We start from the raw sequence: 18,787 nt of genomic DNA on the forward strand, positions 1-18,787 counted from the left end.
CACGAGAAAATCGTCGATAGATTCTTCCTATTTGTTGAACCGCGGCATGCTTATCTGGATGAAAGGTCGTCTAGTCTCTCCAGAACTTGTACTGGTGTCGTCCCTATGGGTGTCCCTAGCCGCTAACCTGACCTTCTCCATTTCGAGAGTGTGAGCCAGTCTGGCCAGCTCTATCTCTCTGTCCGCTGATATCCTAGCCAGCTCTTGCTCCGCTGCTATCTTAGCCAGCGCCTTCTCCGCTGCTTTTTCTACCTTCCATTCCTTGATTCTTTCTTCAATAAATGCTGCCAGGCGATCTCCCTCGTATCCGAGATCTTCCGAACCCATGGCACGGTACTCCTTGATCATTTGCCTTTCTGTAGCCATATTGTTATACTAATAGGAAGTGATACCTTGTCTCGACCTTACTAACAATGGACAGATATTACAAGTTCCCAGCCAAATACTTACCTGTCGACAGCAACTAATTTCGTTCAGGTAAGATATTTGCTCGATATTTGCTTCACAATTACTACAAGTAGTTAAAGATCTACCAAGCATGCAAATATCAAAAATAACAAACACAAGATGAGAAAATCATAAAAATTCAAAATACACAGGATGGAAAATATCTCACACTGTTCACTAATACTTCCTAACAAATAAACTTTAGGTCGTAAAATAATATTTATGTCTAATTCAAATCCCGGACGAAGCGCCCACTGTGAAGTTCTATGTAACTCCCTGTTAGTCGTTGGGGTGGGATGCTCCCAATATTTATTTGAATTATTGAGGAATTCCCACCCTGGCTCGTTTTTGTAGGAAGTGATATTAGTGATAAGAGAGGTAAAGCTCCGAGCCCCCCGTCAGCAATACCGACAATTAAATAAATAAGAATACGAGGGTGAAATCCAAAAGAATAACAATTTAATACATAATACAAATTAAACGATATTAAGTTCTCAACCAATCTGCTTCCTCTCGACCATGTGACAACCTATTTCATCACGTGATCTTAGTGTGAGATGGCTTTCCCCTGTACTTGGTTTCTAATCATCTGAGTTTACTACGCCAATTGCTTTCCTCCTTCCGGCGTTCTCCAATTCTTCCTGTCCTCCTCCCCTTTTGTCTTCCTTTCTCCTCCTCCTTTTCTTTCTCTCTTTCTCCTTCAACGAGGCTTGTTCCCCGCCTAATTCTATTCTCTATTTCTCCTTCCGGCGTTCTCCGCCTATTTCTATCCTGTCTCTCTGAGACTCGGGACTTCACTACTCTGTCCCCAAAAGCTTCCTACGAAAAACACAAGGACGTTAGTATTTGTGTTAGCCATCTCGCTCACACTAAATCAACAATCAATCAATCATCAGATCAAGGTTATCTACATCTTTGGTCACGCATTCAAGCACGTCGAAAAACACACACGTTCTTATAAAAACAACGTTGCAATAAGAGCGGTATCCTACTTATCATACAGATATCACTAAATTGCGTCAGATCAATATATATATATATATATATATATATATATATATATATATATATATATATATATATATATTCTTAATCTCATTATTCTCAACAATATCACAATAATCCGACGCATTTCTGTACATTACACTCCCACAAGTGTACACAAATATTCAAATATTCATATTTAAATTTACACACTGCAACCATTTTACAAGCTACCATTTAATTCACAATGGCAAAATCTAGAATATCACATGAATAATACACTAGTTTACTACGAAGTAACTAAATAGCGAAATACAATACTAATACTGACGAGCGAGCAATCTACATAATCATAGCTCATTTCTCAAGTACGCATGTAACTTAAACAATACAAGCATAATTCTATGAGTGGCCGAGTGGTCTAAAGCGCTCACTGTTCCGGATCACTGCCATCTCACCTCTGTCTGCGTGTGTTCGAGTCCAAGGCTCGGCTAGCGTGGGTACGTGGGAAAGCCTGCCAGTAGCTTCTCGTGGGTCGGTGGTTCTTCCCTGGGTTTTCCAGGGTTCTTCCTCCACCAGTTATACTGGCCGCCATGTATAGCCTATCTTGTGCTGAAAAATGGCGTTAAACCCTAGAACAACAACTAGAACAACGTGTTAACGATTCTAGTAAGTAAATATACATATTGCACTTAATTACAATTACAATGCCGTAACATTCTGTAACAATCAAGCAAATAGCTCACTGACCTTTACAAAGCTTTCTGTCCTTAGAATGTACTAAGAGTTTTCCCGCCAAATCACGAGTGGCTCCCTCGGAGTGAGTATATTCTGCTTTACCAGTACGACGGCTTACAAATCACTAATTCGTTATTAGTTGAAATGAGTGTTAAGTTCTGATTCGACTAGATGGCCCCACCCTTCCTCAGTTCTGATTGGATATTAATTCTACCCCCAGTCGGTTCAACTTAACAGACGAGCCTCAGGCCATCTGTCAAGCGGAGAGATTTACAATAGCGTTGAGGGTCCTTTGTTCTTAAAACAAAGCTTTTAACATCTATATGCTAGGGTTAACACCTAACGGAGGGTTTTTGTACAAACAAAATCGCCGTAACAGTGCAAGGTCGAAATACTCATTGCGCTAACCCATTCCTTTGTTCCTGACTTACGTAATCGCGAGCAGGTAAACGTGACACATGTATAGCCTATCTTGTGCTGAAAAATGGCGTTAAACCATACAACAACAACAACAACAACAATAGTATCAAAGTTATTCAGTACTGCAGGTGACTAATGGCTCAAATATAATTATCACTATTATAAATGCAAACAGAAGAAAGAAACATTTGTCTATCTTACAAGGGATTTTTGTTTTAAATCTTTAGTGTGATATTCTGGGCAGTCTGGAGATTCATGTTGGTGGGCTCTTTGTGGACACTGATGGCTGCACTGGTGTGTTTGGGAGTAACAGGGCCCATGGCTATTTTCTTCAGAGTGGCATCAGGGAAAATGTTGCATCTCAGATGCAGGGTGAGTTTGTTTTTATTATAGCAAACTCAGTAGGAAGCATCATATTTTTTAATGGTTGACATATACTAGTGTAACATTAATTTATGTGCACCAAGATTTTACTATTATCTCATTAGCATCATTTTTCTTGTGAAGTTTGAGGGCAGGTATAGGGATGAGTTTTCTCATGACATTGTTGCCATTAGCTATTTAAACTTGCCCCGAAGCCTTCGTCAGCATGACACAATTGGATGTAGACTATGGAGATGTGTCGTTTTCCACCAATGTATGATAAACACCATGCCATAACATAATAGGTGTTCCATGGAACCCCTGACCAGTGTAAGGACTAAAATAAATTGTCCTGTTGTTTTTAGTCCTTGAAGTCTTTTAAAAAAGGATGACTTGAAAATTGCATATGTTCATAAAAAATGTCATGCCATATGCATATTTTGTCATGTTTAAAATTGCACTTGCAATTAAATCATTACTCACTGTTACAGCCTCTGAATGTAAGTTACACAGGGAAGCAGATCAAGACCACAGAAAAGCAGTCAGATTGGTGACAAAAACATTCAATGACTGTTCGGGTAAGGTTAATTCTTTTAAAGGTATGTAACAGACTCATTTACTCAAGTGACATCCATGTACACATATTGAACATTTCAGAATATACATATTCAAAATGCACCTGTCAATTTGTTGCAATAACCCAGTTGATTTCAGACTTATTACAGATTTAAATGAAAGGTGAATCACTAAATCACTAAGATAACCATTAGCCCAGATATGTAGATATGATGATGCTTGAAAATAGAGTTGTGAGAAAGTTGTATTTCTCAAAATGAAATTTATTATGTAATGCCAGTCCATCTGAAAGACAGAATTTGAAATTTGTACCATGTATCCTGCATATGTACATCAATACTTTAAAATATAAATCAAACCCATAAAAATAGAAAAATTATTTGGAAAATATAACTGTCCATAAATGTAATTTTTTATATTTCTTAATATACATGCACTGCATATATGATTTGTCAGTTACTTCTGCTATCCCATAGGTGAATTCATATCATTACCTATTGCTTTAGTCCATATGCTGCATTTTGTTTATCTTCCACAAGTACTAGTTTAATAAACTCTACTGACTGCAGTCAGTATCTCAGTCTTTGTGTTTGCCATGAATTTGTTCTACATTACTTTGTATTCTCCATACAGAAAAAGCAACCGGAAAGCATCAAGTGCCCTACAAGACAATTAAAGAGGGAAAATACAGATTGGAAGTTAAAAACCTACCCAGTAGTGTTAAGTTCAGATACAAGAATCATTGACCATTATGTGTGTGTGTGTGTCTTTGTTTAGATTTTTAACCTAGCTTTAAAAAAATTTCAGCTATATCGCTGTCATATCTGCAGTGTGGCATCATGCCACAGACATGTAGCATGATGTCGCATGATGTCTCACCCAGTCACATTATCTTGACACCAGACTGACTAGTCCTAACACTAACCTCTTACTGCTGTGTGCCTAATGAAGCAGCTGTTATTACCATTTTTATAAATCTTTGGTATGTCTGGGGGTGGGTGGGTGTTGAACCTGCAACTTCCTGCATCCAAGGTTGAAACTCTAACCACTTAGGCCACTGGATCATTCTACCTTTACTTAATCAGGAACTCATTAAAGCTACTGGTTTACCCAGAACGGGTCTTTGCTCATTTTTTTGCACACATAACATAATGCACAAGACATCATTATAAGCACATCAGAGAATTTGGAGCAGAGAGCACTATTTGTTGTTGTAGGGTTTAACACCATACATGGCGGCCAGCATTAATGGTGGAGGAAGAATCCGGGAAATCCCCAGAAAGAACCACCGGCCCTCGGGAAGCTGCTGGCAAGCTTTCTCACATGCCCACATTGGCCAAATCCGAGACTCGAATCCACGCAGACAGAGGTGAGATGGCAGCAATCTGTAACGGAGAGCACTTTAGACCACTCGGTCACTCTGGGCCCTCACACTATTTTGTAAGCAATACTAAAATATAATCCTTGTGTCCAAATTTTTCTTCTTTCATGTCAACTTGTATCTGTAACTTCTTCAAAACTGCAAAAAATGACAACTTGTTTAAAACATAGCTAATGTTTCTTTTTAAATTTCTGTCCAGGTAACATTAATTTGCTCAATGCTAATGTTTTTCGTTTAATACAGATCTTAATTTATATACTATCAATGTTGTAGTGATACCTGTACCTATGATTTGATGTTTGTTAGAATTTTTTATTTTTCATTTCATAGTACAAGTATATAAACAAATGTCAAGTTGAAACATTATTTTTATCATTACAGGGAGCCTAGTTGCATGGGATTGAAGACGCAAAAGAGCATTATGAGTGTCAAAGATATTGAGATCATTGTATTAAGGTGTCTGATCTTACTTTCTTCATTCAAGATCAAATTTTAACACATGGAAGAAAATGTTGCACTTAGATGTGCTTCTGCATATTACAATTAAGAACTTAATTGTTCGAGCTTAAAACAGAAAATTTGATGCATTTAAGCAGATATGTTTTGATTGAAGTACAGTTTGTGTAATATGAATGGCTTTTTAAAGTACATGATGTAATCCTCGAGTTCTTAAAATGGCTATGTTAATATTTGACAAGCCGTATACCACAATTATACAATTATACATATACATATATATATATATATATATATATATATCCACAAAAGACCAAGGTATATCTGTAGTTTGCATTTTTCTCCATAGTCAACCAAGCAACGCTCCCGCACTTGGAAATGAAGGTATGTATATGTGATTACACTAATATTTTTTAATTGAGTGTATTTATTTTAAACATTTTTTCATGCTTATCAGTAACAAGTTTATTGTATGGAATAATGCTTCATTATGAGCTTGAGATTTTTTTCTTCTTGCAAACTTCATTTGGATATATAAGCATGTATAAGTCACTGTCTTGCATCTGTACGTAATGCACTACATACATTCAGACTTAGACGAGTTGCAACAGCTGGGCAGGAGCAGTGAGAAAAGTAAGTGTGGACTTAACTGTTTTGTTACCTTTAAAACTTAAAGCATTTATTATGATGTAACATTCAGTAAATTCAATGCTTTTGTTGGGGTCTTTAGATGTGATATTTTGTCCCTTTTTGTCTAAGCCTGTTGATAAGCACATAAAATTTGCCATAACCGTCTTTACACACATGATTAATGCCATGTATCATGTATGTTGCCCCAAAATAATACATGGTGTGTTCCTCATTTTAATGTCTTATCCATTTTGGCAGTCTTAATATTCAAACATTAAGTTCTGCTTTTACATGTCATAACTAATTTATTTGAATATTAAGTGATTTTTGGAACAATTACAAGCCAGTCTGCTAACTGTGATACATACCTTTAAAATTGCAGGTAGGCCATCTGAAACTGAAACTGAAACAGCTGGTCCTGAACAGTTGGAAAATGAAGCCATTATTCCTTCACAAAGTAAATTTATTAATGACTTGTGTTTCTGCAGCAATATATCAATACATACTATGTTTAAAAATCAGAAACCAGTGTGTTTATTATGCAGTAACATTCAGTAATTGCAAATGTAATTATTTTATTGGGTCTTTAAATGTGATATTTAGTCTAATTTTGTCTAAGCCTGTAGATAAAGAGATACAATTTATGCTTAAGCTTCTTCACACAGGAGTAATGCCATGGCATGTGTATGCTACTACAAAATAATGTATGGATGTATTACTTGCTATAGTGTCCATTACATGTTGTAGCTAATTTTGTTGAATATTATATGCTTATTTGAACAGTTACAGGACTGACCCTCTGCTAAATAGTTGATACATACTTTAAAAATTACAGGTGGGACTACTGAAACAGCTCAACAGTCAGACAATGAAGCCATGATTCCATCATTAAGTAAAGGTATTAATGGCTTCTATAGTTCCTATTTTTGCAATAAGATTTCGTTACAGAGTATGTTTTAAAACCAAAAGCCAATATGTTGAACCTTTAGAGTATCAGGATTTGTGTTGATACTTGGTATGTGTCCCAGAAGCACATGTTAAATGTTGACATATCACTGTATTCATTTAATTTATTTAAAGCAACCATGTATTGTTAGCCATCTTTTTGGTAACAGCACTGATAAGCTCTAACCAAAACATATTGTAATCAGGTTCATCTCCTAAAAGTTTATCTTGCCTAACATTTTTCATCTTTAAAATGTATGCAATTTTTTCTTCTTAGATCGCATACATGTTTTTGTATGACTGTTTCTCTGTCCCTTTTATGGTAATTATGCAGTAGTATTTGAACCCTTATAATTTATATTGCAATTTAAACAGAGAACTATTTTTACAAAACATAGTGTGGCAATTTTGAAATCAAGCTTTCACTAGGACTTGGTATAAGTGAATTTATAAATGAATATTAGCCTTGAAGTAACACGGGCACAAATTTGAATTTCAGATGTTGTTGCCATTTTGTTGGGTGCTGTTGGATCCAGCGAATTCCCAGAATCCAATGAAGTGTCAGTCGAGCCCTCATCATGTAAGATAATATAAATTTCTTTGTCCAATAAAATTGATTATTTGATTCAGTGTTTTCCACATGGATTATCAGAATAGCATGTGTTAAGCTCACAACACACTGCAGATGCAATAGCCTGTTGAGTTCTTGCACAATATATGCAATCTTAGCCATTAGACTCTTCATTTAATGCACGTTTCCTGTTCACGTGCATACAACACAAAACCATCTGCTTTTAGATGTGATTAGCAGTGTAACTGATTGATTGACCTCAGTAAAGAAGTGGCATAAATTATTACACAAAATATAGGCAACTTAAAATAATTTTTACATCCACAACTTTTGTGTTATTTATGTATGACAGTCGCAGTAACTTTCATAAATCTGCAGGTGTGCTAAATGGATTTCGATATATGTAATTATAGGAATCCAGTGGAGTATATCTATGAATATTACTAAACCAGTAACATCCCATATATGTGCTCTGACAATTACTAAGTCTACTCAGTTATTTACTGAATGCACACATTATTTTGTTTATTGTAGCTAAAATCTATGAGGTTCAGCAGATTTTGCAGCAAAGGAAAAGGGGCAGAAGAAAAGAACTTATCAAATGGAAAAATTTTGATACGCCAACATGGGAACTAGAGGAAAATTTAGTTTCTTAGCTGTAGAAGGCTTGCTAAGGGCTGTTCCATTTAAACATACATGATACCCAAAAAATATCGGCCAGGGTAGTTCATTTTCACAAAGTTCATATTAAAATGACAAGAAAATTCGAAATTGCATCTATTAGTGAGTACTCCACTTTGAAAGCGCCTTCCCTGGGTACCATGTATGTTTTAATTGAACAGCACCTAAGCAGTTAAAATGCCAATTTATATAGATATCTCATGATCTTGTTTAACTTTTTTCCAAAACCACACTGTCGCCACTCAAAATAATTGAATCATGTGTGCAAGGTAAATTAACACTCAGACTGGATAAAGAATGTAAGAAAGAATTGAATAATACTGTTTAGAAAAATGTTCTAAATGTTTTGAGTGCATTGCAGGTAGAAATAGAATAAATTTGGCAGTAACTTTAGTCCTGTTTCTTTAAGCATATTGAATACTGAGGCACAAAATGGAATGAGTCTATCAAAATGGCAGTGCTAAACTAAACAGTAAACTAGTGAATTTTATTTATAAGGTACGGGAGCAAGCTTTCTCCATGATTATATTTGAATGACAGGTTTTGGCTATAATAGTCTGCTTACGCTTCCTCCTGGGGCAAGGCTTATCTAATTTGGAGTCTGAAGTTGCTAAACACAGTTTCTATTTTGTTGTTTTCAAACAGCAATTCGTGTTCAACGAAATTTTTTGGTATGAAATAAAAATCAGGAAACACAATAAAGGTAGAAGAGTCTGATTTGTCTTTTAAATAACACACATAGATAAAGAGTCATACATTTTCTCCTTAGTCATTATTTTAGAAAAATGGTGACAGAAAACTGATTTTATTAAATATAGTCATGTTTACACTAATAATTAGTCTATATTTAATTGAATGATCATGTTTGCTTCACGTCACCAGTTCTCGCATCTTTCCTGGTCAGACATTCAAGAAAGATAAACCATAATTGATTGAACTATTTGTACAGGATTTGAATCATTTTAGTAAATATTTGTATGAATCTCAGACATGTTATTAGTCCAGACCTGCCAACTCTTACGATTTTGCAGTAAGTCTTACAAAAATTACTCTTAAAATACAGACTTAAGCATACTAGCGAAATCTGTGGAAAAATTATAGTTGCCAAAAAACCTGTATAATTGGTTCATGTGTGTTTTATTTGGATCCGGGTGTCATCTTAGAATTAGTAAAATTAGTCAGGAAACCAGACTAACTTTATACCAACACCACAGATCCTTTAAATTGCACCTGTTTCTTATGTGAAGCATCTGCATGATCATACTGTTGTTCATATAATTTTTTTAAATGGTGTCGAGAAAGTGATGTAATGTGTACAGATGTTGACTTTCTCAAGTGTTTTATATATGTTACACGTGTTGTCATAGTTACCAGGTATAAAATTTTGTGTCAGAGCCATTAAGTTAAGTATTTGTAAGATGTTTGTGATCATTTGTACTGAAGAGTGAGTTTGTTGTGAAGTTTATATGTATCTTATAGATGTGTTTGCTATAGACAACTTTGTAGTGTAACCACTGGAGATGTTAATTTCATAAATCTTTACTTGTGGGGGCAGTAAGCAAATTTATGATGTGCGAATTTTCAGTGAAATTTATATGTATATTAAATATGCAAGTCTAATGTATCAGTTGTGTTTATAATGTAACATTGTGAGGTGTTAATTTTAATAAAAATCCACCTGTTCTGGACAGTAAACAAATTTAGAATGTTTATAATATTTGTGGTCATATTTAATGTGTGTGCAAGTTTATAATAAAGTGCATATATACATACATACATACATATATATATATATATATATATATATATATATATATATATATATATATATATATATATATATATATATATATATATATATATATATATATATATGCACACATGTCTTTGGGCATAATGTACTTTAGATAAGATTGTACCAGCATTTTAGAAATAATTTTCATTAGACTAGGAGTTTACAGTTTACTTATTTATTTTTTCCACTGTTAAAAAAGAAGGTATAGTCCTTAACAAAGCACTTTGACAGTAAATTATATGTTAGATGGACAGTTTAGAATTAAGTAAACTGTATTAGTAGATGTACATAAAATCTTGTTTACCATGAACATGTACTACCACACTTGTTATTAAAAATGATGTTGAAATTGTTACTTGGAAGATTTTTATGCTGATTATATATCAATAAAATCCATCTATTTTAAATATGTTTTGTTTATTTTACCCCACCATTTTCCACATCACCAGACTTTTTGAACAAGGGTTCAACCTTAAATTTCATTACAGTTTATTTTCCCCCATTTTGTCAGCTTTTGTTGCTCATTGGTTTGCCAAAAGACATGGGTATCATTTTCTGATCGCACTGTTAGTATCAACAGTGTTAAAAGTTTTGAAAGTTGTAAAACTTTCACATCTGTGTCAGTAGTCAAATTTAAGTTTGGGACATTACTATATTCCTAAAGTTTGCAACATTATTATGTTTCTGGAGCAGAGATTTCTGATCCAATCTTGATCAAACTTCTAATATGGGCTTATATCACTCAGCTATCAAATGAGTATTATCATGAAATAAATCCATGCTTTGAAATGAGGTGAGTATGCAACTCTGGAGTGGACATTTCTGATCTAATTTTGATGAAGCTTTCAATATAGACATACATAAATGAAGAGTTAATTAATGATCGAGGGTCATACTTATGAATGTGGTGATCTTTAATCTGATTGGCTGAGTTTGTAGCCATTTTCAGAGCCCAGCTTTTGCTTTTTCTGTTGATAATGATATTAATATCCTTATAATTTTGCTTCATAATATAAAAGCATATTTGATATGAAGTCTCTGTAAGCATAGATGCATTTGGTCCCATTCTTCTACACTGTTGGATTTATAGTCAAGAAGGCTAATGGATACCATGATCGTGATGGATACTCCAATCACTATTTTTTTTAAAAAAATAGGTCATCATTACATGCTTTTCACACTCCCATGATATCTACCCGATTCATTGCAGGAAGCAATACTTCATATATAACGCAACCGGACCGCTCCAGTGTCCCAGTGCTTAGAGCGTTCTTCTCGGTTGTGGGAGGTCGCGGGTTCAAACCCCGGATAATGTGAATGTGTGTGACGTGATGCCACATGTATACAGCATGATGCACCATTGCTAGTGATCACTATTACCTACCACACTGCAGACATCGTATGTTTATGGCTCATATTGTTAAAACTACGTTACAAATACACACACATGTAATACGTGATGTTAAATATTTTTGTTTGGTTTCGATTACCGGTGATTTCTAACACTATTCTAAACATTGGCCAATCTGACAAGCATACACAAATAATTGTTTCGTCAGCCATTAACTTGCACATGATATGTTCATGTGCAACACTAAGTGACTTTTTCTAGCATGGGGCTGTTTAACCCATTCTATAAATTGGCTGGTAGTAGACTTTTTACTAGACGTTTTACTGGCATTTTGCTTATCTGTCCCTAACTCATCCCTGGATAGTTCAATCGTCTAAGGCGCTCGCCTTTACATATCACTCACACATCTCACTATCCGCCAAAGTTCCGAGTCTCAAATCAACAAACATGAGTATATGAGAAAGCTTATCAGTAGCCAAGGACGTACTTTCTGCGCCATCAGTGGGGTTAACATACTTATGTTCCTTTATTACAAGAGTTATGCCGACCGAAAGGGCGCGTCTTCGAATACTATCATAAGAGCAATTTGGGTCAGCTACCCTCTTAATACGTCCATGAGTAAGGTACTTGACTATAATAGCGTTGGCGCTAAATAACGTACTTACCGAGACCAGTTCAACCCAGAAGATATGTTCATACGAACATACATTAGTGTAGCATGTGAAAATAATAGTCACCAGAATTTCTCAGCTTAGCAACTTAGGTCTTTAGCATCTATATCTGCTCTTTTCAATTTGTCAGCGTTTGACTTATTTTTTGATAGTTTATCATGGAATGGTACTTTTGAAGCCCGTTATCAACATTGTTAAAAGCTCCTCTCTCACATGTACCATATATTTACTTGCTTAGGTCACGAACTTTTTGAAATAGTTCCTCGCTTGCAAAGAATGATTTAGGTACACATATTTTACTTTCATATGTTTTCAGTCAAAGTCATACACACTGGGCCGGCCTAAGACGGATTGCACCGATTAGGCACAATCAGAACTCGCTCTCACATCGACCCGTCGCGTAAGTAATTTAAACAGAGATATCTATAGAGACAGTAATTTTAAAGCGAAGGAAGAAAATTTAAGTACGATTTCATATAAAATTTGTTTTAAAGTTTATTTCCAAATGCCGTGCTCACAGGGGGCCCGGCCAAACAGATCCAAATTGGGCCCGCGTTTTTTAAGGCCGTTCCTGTATATACAAGTTTTAGCAGGTGAATATATGCCATATAAAATAAGGAATGAATTAAGATGAAGATTAAACACACAAATTTGAAGGTGATATAATTCATACCATTAATACAATGTGCTCACAGTAAAACGTAACAGAAGATAATTTAAATACGATAGATTCCTCTTACATTTAATCATACATACCTATTTTAAAGAGAAAAATTACTAGTTCTAGAAACATAAACAAAGTCAAATCACTTGAATTCAATATCTTTGTTACTATTCTGATGGATGGATGGATGGATGGATAGATAAGATAAGATAAGATAAGATAAGATAAGATAAGATAAGATAGATAGATAGATAGATATATAGATAGATAGATAGATTTAGTTAATACTAATAACTTTTCAAACGAGATGTTTACAAATTACAAAACTCATGTCGGAACTGTGTTTACCCTGTATTTCGCTATGGATTACTTTTTGCACAGTCTACTAATGGTAAAGAAGATTATAACATATAACAATACATGTCCTATTTTTAATTTTAAAAAACCAAACGAAGTCTTTAGAGAATACAATAGAGAATAAACATAAATTACATCATTCGCTGATCGTGAGGTCTCAAAATGCATTTCGTTCGGATTAACAGAAACATATCTTTTTCTCAGTTTCCGTACCTACTCTTTTTCTGGCGTGCAGGTCAAATAAATTTTTTTCTGACCATAAGCAATTTTCTTCCCACAACAAAAACAAGTTCCTAATTTTCCGAATGCTATAAGTAGTCCGGATTTATTTCCTCCAAAGGTAACTTCATTAGACATCATACTAGATTAAGACGCTTACTATTTCTCCAAACAAATTTAAGCGTTTAATGAACATAGATTATATGATACAATAGTTTTGCTCACAGTTTTGGTTTAAAGCAAATAAAATCAGGCAAAAGAAGATTTATGTAATTTATATACACACTGATTAAATAACGCTCACATAGTATCATTTTGTTGAGTAATAACAACTAGGTTTTATTTTATTCTTCAGATGAATAAAATTCTCTCATGCAACTGGACATACCGATCCGGAAATTTAAGTTCCAAGACTGCTAGTCCTAGATCATACTATCTTACACATGCTCTTTCGTTAATCGGTCATTAGTGCATGCTTGTTGTATATACTCCTCCAAAATTACTATGATGATTGTCATAGAAAAGCTTGAAAGACACGTTCATCCGACGTTATCGGCGGTTCGGAATGAAAATGTCTTGGACGTCTAACATTGCTCAGTTAGAAAAACTTATCACTACTACCCTTACGATGACATATCGACATGGATTTTACACTACATGGGCTCGTATCTTTGCTTATACACGGTACTTGTCATACATATACTAGTATCGATTTAGTATATGTATGACAGGTACAGTGTATAAACAACGATACAAGGCCATGAGGTCTTCACTAAAAGATTCCTAATTTTATCTGTTGTTGTTGGGTTTAACGCCATTCTTCAGCACACGATAGGCTATATGTGGCGGCCAGTATTACTGGTGGAGAAAGAACCCGGGAAAACTTAGGAAAGAACCACCTAGTCTTGCCCTTACATCTTATATGTGCCTTTTCGTTTAGGAGCAACTAGATAACAATAAGGTGGCAGAGTGGTCTAAAGCGCTCTCCGGAACAGATCACTGCAATCTCACCTCTGCATGGGTTTGAGTCTTGGATTCGGCCAATATTCATATGTGAGAAAGCTTGCCATTAGCTTCTTGTGGGTGCGGGAGGGCGTAGGATGGGGGGTCACATTTCTTCTCACCAAACAAATTTAGGCTTTTGCAGTTGGCCTAAATGAAAATGTTGACAATCGGACATACAATATTGCTGGTAAGTATGAAAATCTTTTAATCACCGCTTGGGAGAAACGGATGGTTGTATTGATACGGTGTTTTTCACTGCAAGGCTTCCTATAATGTCTGGTTGGTTATAAATGAAAAGGATAATAATCAAATATATATGCAAGATAATTGGAACACTGAGCAGTTGAAATGAGAAAAAAGGTCTTATCTTGATGGGTCTAAAATCCTTGTGACCAGTAGAGCATCAGCCCCTGTTTATGACTTCTGCTTCAGCATGAATTCAGAAATACAAGTATTATTACCTTTTTGGAGTTGTATTTGAAACACTCATCAAAGGTAAATATGAGTTGTAGGAATAAATGTGAGAAATCGTGTCACCATAGGCTCATTTCTCACAAATCTATAGCAATTTCTGAACTAAGTGCAAGGATTTATTGACACATGGCATTCTCTTGTTGCATGTGTACATGTAGAGCATATTAATTTCACATCATTTGTTTACATTATTTGAATACTGTAAATTGCGCATGTACATTAATAGTTATTTTAGCAAATGACTATTCTGAGACTGTACTCAGTACAATGTTTTGCCAAAGAATGTTAAGTATGATTAATGAGTTTTATTCCGGGCTATGTTGGATTTCAGACATGTATTTTATAATGTCTCCTTTATGTGTAAGTGTATGTGAACATGAGTGTTTAATGCAGACACAATTTGTCCTAATAATACAATAATCTATTTGATACCATCTCTGACAAAAATAAAATACCCTCTTTGTGCACCATGTTCACGTGTAATTATACACTATGTTCCAGTTTTGCAAATCGGCTTCAAAATTGGGTCAGAAATGTACTCATGTTTATTAACTTAAAACAACCATATTTGAAAATGTACATTACTGCAATTACAAGTATTTAGTAAAGTAGAAAGATTGCACGTGATAATTCTTTGAATTTGTTTGTTACAGGAATTTTAATGTTAATCCTGTGAATGAAATCTTGTGAGTGAATTTTATGTGATCACTATTATTTAATACAGGTTGTTGAAATTGTTATTACGGCATGTCATGAAAGAGTGAGAACATAATAAGACGTTGTTATAGGGCTTAATGCCATTTTTCAGCAAAAGTTAGGCTATAAATGACGGTCAGTATAAATGGTGAAGGAAGAACTGGGGAAAACTCCGGAAAGAATCACCAACCCACCGGAAGCTACTGGCAAGCTTTCTCACATACACACATTGGCCAAACCCAAGACTTGAACCCATGCAGACAGAGGTGAGATGGCAGTGATCTGTAATGGTGAGCACTTTAGACCACTCGACCATTCAGGAATAAGACACGTAAATTAAAAGTTGGTTTCAAAACAGTGAAATAATACATCATCAAAAAGTCAGGTAATTTAAAATAATACATAACCATATGTTTGTGTTATCTACAAAACAAAACACAGATATGTTTGACAATTTATTGTGAACAGCATAAAACCAAACATGACTTGCCTATTTCAATGATTAAACAGAGAATGTATTCCATGCAATATGGCCAAGTTAGTTAAATATGATAGTGTTACATTAGATAGGCAACATGAATGTAGAGAACTCAAAGCAAGTCAAATCGATGAAGGATGAACATTTTCCATATGTCTAGTTGTGTATGGTTTCATTTATTACAGTAACACTCAGAGACATTTCTTAAAGCAAAGTTGATGTGTGCTATTTACCATTATTCCCAAGATCAAAGGGTGTTTTCTACTAATTCAAGGTAATTGTGTATACAAGTTTTATTTGCAGTTTCACTGACTACCTGTCCTCCAGATTGGTTACATTTCAATAACTGTATGATCAAAACAAGGCAACAAATTTTTTAAACTGCACTATATATACAGAAGAGGGGACTGAAGTGATTAGATAGTAGAATTAACAGTGAACTTAATCTCAGCCCTCAATAACATTAAGAATGACTGGTGCCTTTCTTATTCTATATGTATATAAAATTTGGTTGACAGAATATAACTTTCACTATAAGCATTGAGAAGAAAACTTGTAAGGAGGAGTCCATTTAGAATACATGACAAAAAATGGCCAATTTTTTTTCACCTTCCCATATTTAATGGTGTACTTTTTCCTACCCCCATCCCTATGAGTACACTTTGGCTTTTACTTGATCACACCCACTTAACATGCAAGTGCAATGCACTGAATGGAATACTACCCTCTTACACAATCAAAAATTATTTCCTGCACATATTTATAACTTATTTCCTTGATGCTTTTCATTTTTAAAATCAGTAATGGAGTGTAAAAACATTGGAAGGTGTGCCAATACTATGGGCTATTTGTTGCTGGCTAAGACATGTAAGTTTTACTCATAGCTATAATATAGTTTATGTCATTAGGCACATATGTACTAAATGGTCTTAACCACCACCCCAATGCACACATATGCAAATTTCAAACCCACCTACCCCCTTTGTGCACCATTACTAAACAAACAGCCCCTAAATGTTCAATAAGGATATTTCTGAGATCAAGAGGTATAACACCCAACACTACCAAGTATAGACAACAGTATTCAGCTGGAGGGAACCAAAATGAGTTTACATGTTCTAAAGTTTTATTTGTTTACATTAGTCATTAGTAACACAGAAAGGACATGCACTGATCTCCTGGTTCATTATTTCTCATAGCATTGGACTCGTATGTTATATTTGACAAACAAAGTTTAATACTGATAAGAAAATTAAGAAAAAAGGTTGAAATATTTATGAACATTTATAATTCATTTTCTATATAAAAAGGAAGATAATAAATGTACTTGAAAGCATGCTGGACACTGAGTCCCTGTACCAAGATCTTCACACAGATGCTTAGGGTGGCAAAATCTGTGTTGGAAATTTCGATACTGGATCAGGCACTCTTTCATCAAAATTTTGTACACATTGTTCACCTGGAAAAGAGAAAAATATAATAAAATTGAAACCAGATTTATGTTCACTTCTGATTCTATTAATAAAATCTGCCTGCTTAAAACAGGTTTCCTTGCAACATGCTATATTACAATAATTTTTCTCATGACAGTGACTAAACACAGCTACACAATGTAGAAGACTTAGCACAATACAACAAAGTATGAAACACTTGGATGCAAAGATGTGATGTGATGTGATTTGGATTTTTAACGTAGCTTTAACAATTTTTCAGTCATATTGCTATGATGTCTGCAATGTGGCAGTTTATAGTGATGTCTAGCACTGGGGCATCATGCCGCAGACATGTAGCATGATGTCCCACCCAGTCACATTATCCTGACACCGGGCCGACCAGTCCTAACACTAACCTCTTAATGCTGAGTGCCAAGCGAGGCAGCTGTTAGTACCATTTTTGTAAGTCTTTGGCATGACTTGGCCGGGGATCGAACCCATGACCTCCCACATCCGAGGCAGACGCTCTAACCACTAGGCCACCGGAGTGGTCTGGATGCAAAAAAAAAACAATTGCAAGAAGAAATCACTGTAAACTCATTCTAAAATTAATTATCAGAACATCTTTTACATTTCCAACTTAACAATATATACAATAATAAAGTGAACCTTAGACACAGTTTTGAAAAGCAAATTTAAAAAAGCCAACATTAACAAACTCCACTTATCCAAATGTCTCTGTGTCCATACAACATGTGGAAACAAATATCAACTAGTACTCTTCAGTGATACAATGCAGCATTAAAACTTCAACGTAATTAGAATTAAACAAATTACTTCAGATCCAGCAATATACATTTCTTATTAAAAATAGTGTCTGCGAGAGTTTAAGATTTCTCCATGACATGCATTTGACTAAATGTATATACATTTAAGAAAATATTTCAATCTACCTCTTAAAATTTAATGTGTAAGCATCTAACTCTAATTCAGGCCTTGCTGATGTTTAGAGTGCTTCGCTTTCAAAGCTTCACAAAATCCTTTAGCAGACACCTGGCACTCCAACATAAGTGCTGTCAACCACTCAAGAAGGCCTTTGTGGAAAGCAAGTACTGGCTTCTCTGATGATGATGGCCACAGGTAGCTTCTCAGCATGGTCTCACCTGGAAATTCAAAACTGCAAAATTTCATGACTCGCTTATGTTGTCTGCCTGGAAGCAAATGCATGTAGAATATTCAGTCTTTGGTTCCAATGATATGAACATATTTACAGTCATTTGTTGATAAATTCAACTTATAATAGCAGGTAATACAGACAACTGATGACATTTCATAGAAGGCATTGGAACAATTGTTCCTATTCATTGTTTCTTGGAGATCAAGGATATATTATGTCTTCCCAATGTTAACATTTGAACAAAAATCAATATATTTCTTCCTTAAACCACATGT

General features: G+C 34.9%; 2 protein-coding genes across 3 annotated transcripts; one reads left to right on the forward strand and one right to left on the reverse strand.

The window, feature by feature from the left end:
• Positions 1-692: 692 nt before the first annotated feature.
• LOC149784056 (uncharacterized) lies at positions 693-18,492 on the reverse strand. Its single transcript, XM_089933194.1, has 3 exons — positions 18,289-18,492; positions 17,230-17,361; positions 693-1,266 (listed from the first exon to the last, which is right to left on the reverse strand). Exons 2-3 carry the CDS (start codon positions 17,335-17,337, stop codon positions 1,033-1,035), a joined length of 342 nt encoding a protein of 113 aa, XP_089789320.1. The 5' UTR covers positions 17,338-17,361; positions 18,289-18,492; the 3' UTR covers positions 693-1,032.
• On the forward strand, positions 1,857-10,358 carry LOC149784057 (uncharacterized). 2 transcript variants are annotated; one of them, XM_089932154.1, is made up of 8 exons: positions 1,857-2,961; positions 3,444-3,530; positions 5,291-5,365; positions 5,715-5,749; positions 6,378-6,452; positions 6,831-6,893; positions 7,440-7,520; positions 8,046-10,358. In XM_089932154.1, exons 3-8 carry the CDS (start codon positions 5,304-5,306, stop codon positions 8,165-8,167), a joined length of 438 nt encoding a protein of 145 aa, XP_089788280.1. In that variant the 5' UTR covers positions 1,857-2,961; positions 3,444-3,530; positions 5,291-5,303; the 3' UTR covers positions 8,168-10,358. The 2 variants fall into 2 exon arrangements, with proteins under 2 accessions (XP_089788280.1, XP_089788279.1); XM_089932153.1 differs by lacking the exons at positions 1,857-2,961; positions 3,444-3,530 and having other exon boundaries at positions 5,122-5,365.
• Positions 18,493-18,787: the final 295 nt, after the last annotated feature.

Source organism: Sinohyriopsis cumingii, chromosome 14 (genome assembly GCF_028554795.1).
Source record: "Sinohyriopsis cumingii isolate HCF-2022 chromosome 14, ASM2855479v2, whole genome shotgun sequence".
Taxonomy (NCBI): Eukaryota; Metazoa; Mollusca; class Bivalvia; order Unionida; family Unionidae; genus Sinohyriopsis; species Sinohyriopsis cumingii.

Bases quoted from the DNA above. Each gene is read 5' to 3' on its own strand.
- LOC149784057 (XM_089932154.1), top strand. From the start codon at position 5,304: ATGGGATTGAAGACGCAAAAGAGCATTATGAGTGTCAAAGATATTGAG. The intron at 5,366-5,714 runs GTGTCTGATCTT...TTTTCTCCATAG, and splicing joins ATTGAGATCATTGTATTAAG to TCAACCAAGCAACGCTCCCG. The intron at 7,521-8,045 runs GTAAGATAATAT...TGTTTATTGTAG, and splicing joins GTCAGTCGAGCCCTCATCAT to CTAAAATCTATGAGGTTCAG.
- LOC149784056 (XM_089933194.1), bottom strand. From the start codon at position 17,337: ATGAAAGAGTGCCTGATCCAGTATCGAAATTTCCAACACAGATTTTGC. The intron at 1,267-17,229 runs GTACATTTATTA...TGTTTTTCGTAG, and splicing joins AGTGTCCAGCATGCTTTCAA to GAAGCTTTTGGGGACAGAGT.